This window comes from Marmota marmota, unplaced genomic scaffold (genome assembly GCF_001458135.2).
Source record: "Marmota marmota marmota unplaced genomic scaffold, marMar, whole genome shotgun sequence".
In the NCBI taxonomy this organism is placed as follows: domain Eukaryota; kingdom Metazoa; phylum Chordata; class Mammalia; order Rodentia; family Sciuridae; genus Marmota; species Marmota marmota.
The window spans coordinates 21,508,830-21,519,708 of record NW_026000005.1 but is presented as its reverse complement, the minus strand read 5'-3'; the positions used below and the strand labels follow the sequence as shown (position 1 = coordinate 21,519,708).

Sequence of the window (10,879 nt, the reverse complement as noted above, 5' to 3'; positions counted from 1 at the left end):
GCAAATATTTATTGATTTAATAAATGTTCAAGGTGAAGTTATTTAGTTCGCTTGCTCTATTGACTCTTGTATGACTATAAGCTAGAAAAAAAATGGTTTAATTTTTTTCAAGTAATAGCAAAACACGTTGAAGGGACTAAAAGAAATTACCAATCATTTTAAAAAGAAAAAAAAAAGGACAAAAACTCTGACTACTTAGATGAAAGTCTGGTCATAAATATTCTAAATTTTTTAGAGGTATAATATATAGCAATGCTGGCAATTTTAATACCATCACTAATCATTTGGAATACTCTGACATCCTTTCACTGCAATATTTGTATATTTAGTGGAAACTTTTTAAAAAGTCGTCACTAGCCAACAAAAGTCATTTCATGGCTATGATGTAATGGTAAGGTAATATTTCAGGGCTGTCAAGATCAAAGACTTGAAATATGACTTAGAAAAAAAAAAAGAAAGAAAGAAAGAAAGTAAAATTCAGGAGAGACCCCACCACACAGCCTTTTAAATGACCTTAACCAATAACATTTTGTCTTCCGTTTTCCTTATGTTTTTGGAAACAGAATCATACAAAAGATACATTCTCCAGAGGCATATGAATTAAAATTAAGGAATAAAAATAAATAATCCTAGATGAAGTTTCTCCTTTGGATTTAAACAATGGGAAATAGATGTACTAAAAATAAAAATAGGACAACTGTATTCAAATTATGAGTTGGGGGAGTTGGAGGTGTAGCTCAGTGGCAGAGCACTTGCCTAGTATATGCAAGGTCCTAAGTTCAATCTTCAGCATAGACAGATATATAGACACACAGAATTAAAAAGAAAAAAAATTGTAAATTGGGTCCAGTATGAAAATCTGAAAATGGATGTCAGGAAAACCAGTTTGTGGTTATTGTGTTGCCTGAAGGAAATCTTTGTTTATGCATAGAGGGCATTGTCTAGTTTATCCTTCTGGGCCTGTGTGTGTGTGTGTGTGTGTGTGTGTGTGTTTCTTTTCTTTTCTTTCTTTTTTTTGAATACTGGAGATTGAACCCAAGGGTGTTTTAACATTGAGCTACCTTGCAGTCTTTTTATTTTGAGACAGGTTCTCACTAAGTTACTGAGGGCCTTGCTAAATTGCTGAGACTGGCCTTGAACTTGCAATCCTCCTGCCTCAGCCTCCTGAGTCACTAGGATCACAGGTGTGCACTACTGCACCCAGCCTTCCTGGATTTTAAAATGAGTTATCTTTAAAAATTAAAATTTATTGCTAGGGTTAGTGGTGTGAGCCTATAGTCCTACCTACTCAGGAGACTTAGGCAGGAGGATTGCTTTAATCTAGGGGTTTGAGGTCAGTCTGAGCAACATAAACTCTGTCTTTAAAATTGTTATAAAAACAAACAAAAATAAAACTTTTTGCACAATAAGAGATAAACTGACATATAAGTTTTTTCTATATTTTTGACCACTATAAGCTCAGCTATGAACTGTTGATCTGATCTGAATGGAATGAGCCCTGAGTGGGTTTAGGATATTATTTATTTTCTGCTTGTGTAAGGTGATGAAAAAGGAGACAACAAGTTGTAATTTTGTCTTGTAGCTACCAACTTCCCAAAGCTAAAACAAACAAACAATGCTTGTTCACATATACAGAATTTTTAGAGATTATGACAATTTTCTATCATTAACTGCCAACCCTTTAAAAGAAAAAATAAGAAAAAAGAAGCATTTGTGGTGCTTATTCCCTATGGTAATTAAGAGCAAGACTGAAACCCAGCACCTTGAACTTCTGACAAATTTGGCAGAGAACACTTTATTTTTATTATTATTATTTTTTTATTTTAAGAAGACTGATCCCCAGAGTTGGAGGTGGAGAAATCAATTAAAGATCACATATAAGCCAAAAAAAAAAAAAAAAGTAGCAGCCAGGTGTGGGGGTTCATTGCTGTAATCCCACCAGCTCTACAGGAGGATCACATGTTGGAGGTCAGCTCAGCAACTTAGTGAGACTCAAAATAAATTAAAATTTTTTTAAAGGGGCATGAGATGCAGCTTAGTGGAAAAGTGCCCTTGGGTTCAATCCCCAGTACCAAAACCAAAAAACGTACAAACGAACCAAAAACCCAACTCAGTTGGATTTGCCTTTAGAAAGATAGAATCTTTGCTTTTGCAACCGAAAAATGCCCCCCCACCCCATGAAAAATTCAAATTGGTACCATGTGAAATCTCCACACATGATACTTAGATAGGCTTCTTCCTAGGACAGATGCTCCCTTCAAAGTCTTGTTCATCTCCCTTGTCACTGAAAGGCTCTCCTCTCTCACAAAGCACAAGGATGTTAATAAGACCAGCCATTGCCATGGTACTACAAACCCACAACAGTGGTGCTACCACTTATGAGACTCTATTGCCACCTCAGGCACCCCAATTGGCAATTTCACACGTTGATTTTTTAATCTTCACAACACTCCTTAACTGAAGGTTTATCACCAGCATTTTATAAATAAGGAATGGAGCTGAGATGTCAAACAGCTTAATATTTCAGAACAAGTAGTAAAGCCACAATTTGAACAGGTATCTGACAGTGCCAACATTTTTGCAGTCTCCTTTACGAATACTTGGTCAACAATTATGATTACTTCTTTAGGAAAGCCTCATAAAGGAGAAGAAGGCATATGGGAATTTTTCAAGAAGATTGGAGAATTTTATGACTAGCACTGTCTTGGATACTCCTTCCCTGAGTGCTGAAGGTCAGCCTAATTTTTTTTCCCCAGTGTTTAGTACATAGGAAATCAGTAAATGGGAAATGAATGAAGATAATAGATGCTCAATAAATTTAGTGAATTGAATGTTAAACCACCACTACACCAGCAGCCAGGGACCCACAAGGTTTATATAGGAAGGCTTTAAGGAATGACAATCTGGTTGAAAGGGGGCCTAGGTAGACTGTCCTGGAGCACATCAAAGGATGAGTGGCTTTGGTAACAGTGTTCACAGCAAGTGGTAATGATGGTAATTCAGGGTACACTGAAGTCCTGGAAAGATGGAGGACCTGCTTGAGAGCAGTGATGGGTCAGCCGGTCTCATGGACATCACAGGGAGGCTGTGATGGACAGGAGGGGTTGGCTGGGTGCCTTTCCCCACCATGGTCAGCACTCTGCTGCCAGCAGCACTGCAGCTGGGCTGCTCCGGGTGTTCTCTGCAATGCGATGACAGCGTGATGGAAGAGTCATGGCCTGCAACCCTCCTGCAGCCCTGCCAAGTGCGGGAAAGCACATGTCCACATTGGCTCAGCTGCTCTCCTGAGAACGCATGGGGCTTGGTGGGGCCCACAAAGCGGGGTGGGCGGGGCATCTTCCCTAATGTAACATCTTAGCACATCCATCAAAAGCAAAATAAAAGCAAATTTCCCCCATGCACAAAGCCATGTCGATGACATAACTCTCTTCAGGACAGGGCCATGGCAGGGTCCAGCTGGCTTTGCTGGCCCCATGTCCATGATATAGCCAAGAGGGATGCAGAGGATGTGGGAGATAAAGTTTCTCTGTCATGGAAGAGATTTCGAAACTGGCTTCAAAGGCTAGAGAAGGGTGTTATTGTTGAGGTTTGAGTCTCCTAGGAAGATATCCTTACAGCTGAACACTTATTAAACCAAACCCTCAGAATCGGAAATTCTAGACTCCCTGGTGGGGAGCACCTGGAGGCCCAGGTTTCACTGATCTGTCTCCGGGCGGTAGCGTTTTTGATATGGTTCTCTTGGGTTAGCCCTGGATTAAGCTAGGGCTTCTCCCATTCTCTGAAGTTTTCATCTCTGCAATTGGACCTCCCCAGCCGGTCTCCAAGCATTTGAAATCCAGAGGCCATTTTCCTTCTCACTTGCCATCTGTCTGAGGGACAGTAGGTGAGAGTGTCTGAGCAGGAGTGGGTTGCACCAGCATTAGTTCCCTCAAAGACTCCTGTATTCTACTCAGAGCCTAAGATCCTGTCAATTTGAAGCAGAAAATCAACAAAGACCTGCCGAATACATAAAATGATGGACCAAAAGGGTTCTGTTGTTGGCTGATGTGAAATCGGAAATCCTCACAGGCTACTTCCTCTTTTGCCATGTTGCCTTCATTTCTATTTGCAAGGAAAGGTGAGGAGACTGGTGAGACCCATCCATGAAGGCAGAGTGATAGAGGTAATCTTTCCCAGGGAAAAAGACCATCACAGTCTTTTGCCCTTTTGCCCTGGGCAGCCTGGTTATCATATTTCAAGGGAGAAAAGGAGATATTTCCCAGAGCAGCACAGAGAAGAGAATTAAATAAAACCTAGGCTTCTGGGTGCTTTTGACTGGATCTTTTGGACTTTTGACCCTTCAAATACTACCCAAACTATTTTTTTTTTTATTTATTCACTGATGAAGTATATCAAAGTGGGACAAACATAAAATAAAATTAAGCTCATAAATTTAACAATCATACTTGCTTGCTTTTAGAAGTCTCTAAGAATTTATGTCCAAGTTTCTATTTTATCTGTAACTATAACTTTGTTTTCACTAGAAGGGGAAGTTCCTCCAGCAGAGGGTAATTTAATTTTGTCAGTAACCAGACACATTCTGTTTAGATTTGGAATCCTTTTAAAATGGGAGCTTTCTATCAATCACCGGCCTTAAGCATGTTTGGATTATGGCCTTTGCTAGAAAGGGGGCCTCTGCCTATTGACATGGTGACCAGAAAGGGACAGATGCCTTATCTGCAGCAGCTTCCTAGAGAGAAATATTATCAATATCCATGGGTTAATGAGCAGGAAATGGCCTGGCCACAGCTCTCCCCTGCCCCCATGGGACCCAAAGCTGCCTTCTCTGTTGAATAGCCCTTGTTGGACCCTGCTGAAGGGAGAGGACTCCAGCAAGAGTGAAAACATCACTTTCCACTCCATCACTAGAAGCCAAACACAGAAACCATATTCAAAGAGTTCTTTGTCTACAAGATAACATTGAAGCGGAAACTTGTTTAGCCAGATTCTCTTGTTACAATTTACTGCTTCATCAGGTGGGGGCAGGGACAGACACAAGCCATCCTTTCAATAATAGGATGATTCTCACAGGAAGCTTGGCATCTCCAAATAGGGATATATATATATATATATATATATATATATATATATATATATATATATATTTAAATCCCTCTACCTGTACCACAGCCCCCAGTATGGAGAAATGTACCTCCAGCTACTCAAGGGTGCTCATGTGGGAGGAAGGATTTATGCATAACAATGGACAAAAGCCAGTGACTTTCAATTTGGAGAGGAAAAAGTACCAAGGGCAGTCATATTTAGAACACCTTTCTTTACAGGGATTAAAGGTGGGAACAGAGACAGGAAGGAGAGAGAGAATGGACAGACATGTGCATTCTTGGGAGAACAATTGCCTTTGTTCCCAGCGGACTGAGGGAGCTGCTTGGGAAATGCTGGAACTGGGCTCAGGGCAGGTTACAGCCTGTGTGTACATGTGAGGTCTCCTGGTGACCCAGGGCTCAGATACTATAGAGCAGGGCTGAGAGGGTAGTTTGGTCCATAATCTGCTGCCTGCACCCAGAGTTCCCACTGCCTGGGCTTCTGTATTCCTCCTCCAGGAAATCCCTGCCTCCCTGGGGAGAGCCAGGTTGGCTATTAGGAATGGACTGATATTCTGAATGCCCAGTTTGGGACTGGGGGTGGGGCACTGTGGTGGCTCTGGACCAGGTTGGGCCTGTGATTACCTGGGGAGTTAAAAAAAAAAATTCCTGGATCCCCCAAGATCTTTCAAATCCAAACCTCCATGGGAATCAATATTGAAAATCTGTTTTCCAAAGCTCCTCAGGTATTTCTCATATCACTATTAGGGAAGATGGTGACTTGTAAGGTACCTTCTGTCATGAATACTGTCATTGTTTTGTTTTAAACCTGTGAATACATGTGATCTAGTTGGGAATTCCAAATCCACAAATTGGCCGACCTTCTATGGGCCCTTAGTGATCCTCAGGGCAGGCTCCACTGGCAACACTCTTCCTAAGATGGGTTCAGGGAGAACAATCCTCCTGGAATCTTTTGGACTTTTGCTCTCTCAGGACAAGGACTCATAGCATCATTGGCAGATTATGTTTTCAAGACCTGATGGCTCAGAAAAGACAAGCACGGCTGATTGCAGGCCCAGGGCAGCCACTGGGAGTTGGGAGAGAAAGGAACAGGAAGCCACTGATGTGCTGAAGCCCAGAGTGTTTTGTACAGCACAGTTCCTCTGCCTCATCTCCCTCCCCATATCGTCTCTTCTTTGTATTCTGACTTTTCCCTGCATCCTTCCTTTTTCTTAGGGTTTATTTGTTTCCTTTCCTATGGCCCACTTCTTTTCCTCACTCCATAGACAACTATTCTTATGTCTTTAAAGGGGATCTTTTGGCATGTACATGTTCTTGAGAAATATATATTTTTGTCTTGAATATCAATTTGTTCAACAAAATGTTTGTGGAGTTACCTGTTTTGTGCCAGGTATTTGCAAATGCATTAGTGAACGAAAGTGACAAGGACCATTGCTCTCATGGAGTGTGTATCCTAACGAGATGAAAAGCAATAGTCTACAAGTATAAAAATAAGAAGATGATCAATATGTTAGAAGGTGGTAAGTGGGAAAAATCATCCAGAAAAGGAGAATTAGGAGTGCTGACCTGGGGCTGGGGAGGCTGGATAAATCACCAAGTTAAATGGCCTGTTTACTACATTGACTTATTTATTCTCCTAGTGATGGACTTGGATGCCTCCCAATTTTCCTACAAATCAGCATTATTATGGGTTAGGAAACTGTATCTTAGATTTACACCCAGGAGTGGAGTTGCTGGGGTCTAAGTCCTACCTATACTTAATTTCATCAACTGTGCCAAATTGCTCCCTAGAATTGCTACGGCAGCCCACAGTCCTATCAGCATCCGCAAGTGTCCCTAGATCCCCATAGTCCTGCTGCATTTGGCATACACAGGTCCTAGGGTCTTCTCTTGATGACCATTCTATTTCTTTTTCACTCCCAGCGGGTCTTGTGGGCATTGCTGGGCTGTTGATTTTCTACCTCAAGTTTCATTCCATTTGATGCCATATCCTCAGGTCAGAATTCCCGCCTTTCAGTTGTCAAGAGTGTCCTGAAGTTGTCCCTCCTTCCTTGCTGTAATGGTTTTGCTTCTGCACCATTTGCAGAAGTCTGATCTATGTGGGGCCTGTCTCATCAAACCTCACCTTTCCTGTCTGGCTTCAGGATCTTTCACCAACTTGGCCTGCATGTCCATACCCCGTGGGTTGTTGCACACACTTGTTCCTCAGCCAGAACTGCCCCCTTTGTCCCTTTGCTTTAGATCTCAGCATAAATCCCCACGCTCCCCCTGACCCCCACCACTTATGGGTGCCCTGTTCCTGAGCAGTGCTCACTCCTGCAATTTTTCAGTCTCCTTGCTGTGGACACCACTGGGGGACAAATTCCTTGAGGGAGGGACAGTATCTTGTCCATTGTCATAGCCCCAGGATGTCTGCTGGGTGGGACACACAGGTGTTCAATCACTATTCTTTGATCAAGTGAAGCAAGGAATGAGTGAGTGAAGGTCTTCCATCTCTCCCACATAAGTCATTGCCAGCACTAGGTTTCTGTGCCCCCTTGAAATGCATCCCTCTTTGTCTTGGTCCTTTCAGGCTGCTTTAACCAAATGCTGTAGACTTAGAAATGATGGAAATTTAATTCTCCTGATTCTGAAGTTTAAAAACCTCCAAGTTCAAAGCAGATTCAGTTTCTGGTGAGGGCCTACTTTTTGGCTCACCTTTTTGCTATGTTCTCACCTGGTGAAGGGTTTGAGGGTCTCCCTTAGGTCTCTTTTATAAGGGTGATAATCCTTTTTCTGGAGGTACCATTTTATGACCTAATCACCTTCCAAAGTTCCCACCTCTTAATACTATTACATTGGGGCTGAGGACTTCAATATATGAGTTTGGGGTAGGGGCACAAACATTTAGGACTCTACCCATTTATCCACTTTCCTTTTTTTTTTTTTTTTTGATTTTTCAGTCCCTTTAATTACGCCCTCTGAGGAGTGGGTAGAATGGCAGGTAGCAGGTAGGGAAGGTGGTGCATCTTGAGCCCCACTCAGTAACTGGTCAGTCATCATCAGGCAGCTGGATTTTGCTGGGGTCAAAGCAGTTGGATTCCATGACGGGGAGGCCATTGGCCTCTCGGTATTTCACAAGCCTCTCAGCTTCCCGGCGGGCCCACTCCCGCATCCTGTAGTCAGGCAGATAAGCCACAAAGGTGGTGCCTAAGACCAGGACAATTGAGACACCAAAGAAGAAGATAACCCGCATGTTCCAGAGGTCCACAACAGGGTCCTTGTCGTAACCATGAGAGTCTGGGTTCTTCTCATAGAGGTTCTCGTCCTCGGGTTCTGGGTCCTCCTGCCAGCGCATGGTCGGTTCCGGCGGCCGCTTTCCCGCCACAGCAGACGGAGCGACCACAGCCCTTGAGGAGCTGGATTCCCAGCGAACGCGGGCAGCGGGGAGCCCTCATATCGCTGCTGCGGCCAAAAGGCGGCGAGCGCACAAACCTAACAGCTCGGTCGCCATGACAGGTTGTGCTACAGGGTCTCAGGGGCGGAGACGGAAATGGAACTGTGCGCAGCTGCAGTTGACTCAACCGCGATCATTGTCGCTCCGCCCCCACCTCACTAAATAGATCCCGGGTTCAAGTTTGTGTTCATATGAGGCGGGGCGTCGAGGAGTCCTCCTTTCCCTCCCTTGTCATGGCCTCATGGGACCAACCATGCTCCTATCCTCTTGGTCAGGCTGAGAAATTTCATCTTGATAGGAAGAAAGCGGTGACATCTGGCAGGCCCCGTGGGGAAAGAGGTGGAGCTCCACTTTCCTTTTTATTCAAAATTTGATCCCCAATCCCACAGCTCCATAATCTTACCCACACCTCCAGCCTGATCACCATTTCTCCATTTTTTAGAATCCTGTAGTCTTTGTTTGAAATACACTGGAGTCAGTTTTTTCATTGGGTTTAGGGTTTGCAGATGTCACAGGACCATATTATAGGGAAAACAGTCTTCTGCTTTTTCCTGACCTGGGCCAAATCCTCTCCTCAAGCAGCATGCTAGAAGTTCTCCCTGAAGTTCATTCTCCTGTATTATACCAGTGCTCCTTGACTTCCAATGGGGTTGCATTCCAATAAATTCATTGTAAATTGAGAACATTATATAGAAGATGCATTTATTTATTTAATGATTGAATAAAAATTTTATTTGTTCTTTTTAGTTATACGTGACAGTAGAACATATTTTGACATATCATATACATGGATATAACTTTCCATTTTTTTGTGGTCATATGTGATGCAGAGTTACATTGGTAGAAGAGGCATTGAATACACCTATCCTTCCAAATATTTTAGACAAGCTGTACCGTACTATCGAGTGTTGGTTGTTAATCCTCACAATGGCATAGTGATGGGCAGCTGTGGCTTGCTACCATTGTCAATCATAAAGAGATAGTACACACATATGGCTAGCCTGGGAAAAGGTTAAAATTCAAAATTCAAAGTTGGTTTCTACTGAATGCGTATCATTTTTGCACCATTGTATAGTTAAAAAAAAAATCATAGATGAAACCATCCTAAGTCAGGGACAGTCTATATGACAACACTTGTAATAATTATTGATAATTACATTTGTTGCTTAAGGTTCTCAAATATCCATTCATTTATTTACACCAATTCTGATTACAGTACCCAGGCTTTCTTGAAAACAAAACAAAACAAAACAAAAAAACCACCCCTCCTTCACTTTCAGCCCTGGTTTGGAGGTGAGCAGGAGAGAGCTTGGGACCTAATCCGCAGCCAATCAGTTCACCCATTTCCCAGGCCGTAGTAATTGGTTGGCACTGGACGTATGACCCGTCAGAGCCAGTGAGACACAGTAAAGGTTTTGCTGGGATGGAGAGAGGGGAAAGGGAGAGACAGGGAGAGGAAAAGGGAGAGGAGGAGAGGGAGAGAGGGAAGCTCCTTCCTACTGGACTTAACCTGAAGGATGTTACGTCTAGATGTTTTAGCAGCCACTTTCACACCATGAGAGGAATGCCCATCTGAGGAGGAAGCCAATCCCACAGAAGCTGACTCAAGAGGCAGAGAGGAAGAAACTGGTCTCAAGCTGCATCTGAAGTCAGCCCCATTCCTGGAATTTTTAGCACACGAGCCAAAGCTATTTTCAGACCATGGTAATTTGTTATTTGGTACTTATATTTGATGTTTAATACTGAATAACGACCAGAATATTGTGGTAGTAGAAGCACTGGACCAGAAATAAAGGTTTTGGGCAAACTTATCTGTTAGTCAGTCATTGTGCCTCTCTGGATGCCAAGCTCCTGAGAAATGAGGGCGCTCAGGGTTGACATTACAACAGAAGTCACCATCCCAAGGTCCCAGCTGCTTTCCAATCTAACTGTTGTTAAAAAATCTTAAATCTGGACCAGATAATTTCAACATTTATTTTTTTTAAAATTTTTAGTTGTAGATGGACATAATGATTTTATTTTATTTATTTTTTTTAATGTGATGCTGAGGATCACACATGCTAGGCCAGCGCTCTACCACTAAACCACAACCCCAGCCCTCAACATTCTTGAACATGTCATTTTATGATTCTAGGCAGGAACTATATGATCTCTTTCATTAATCCCTTATTATTCTGATCTAAGCACACCTCATATAAGGTGCAAGATGAAGCACATTGTGTTAAAATCAACACACAGAATATTTCTGTTCCCCATAAATCATTTTTATCCTACTAAGTTTTCTTTAAATTCATCTTGCCTTGATCATGTCTGATTTAGAAAAAAGAAAAAAGGGCGGTCT

At 42.5% G+C, this 10,879-nt stretch overlaps 1 protein-coding gene across 1 annotated transcript; it reads right to left on the bottom strand.

The window, feature by feature from the left end:
• Window positions 1–8,077: 8,077 nt before the first annotated feature.
• On the bottom strand, window positions 8,078–8,730 carry Ndufb11 (NADH:ubiquinone oxidoreductase subunit B11). Its single transcript, XM_048808322.1, is given in 1 exon segment — window positions 8,078–8,730. A coding segment is annotated over 1 exon segment (462 nt). The 5' UTR covers window positions 8,596–8,730; the 3' UTR covers window positions 8,078–8,133.
• Window positions 8,731–10,879: the final 2,149 nt, after the last annotated feature.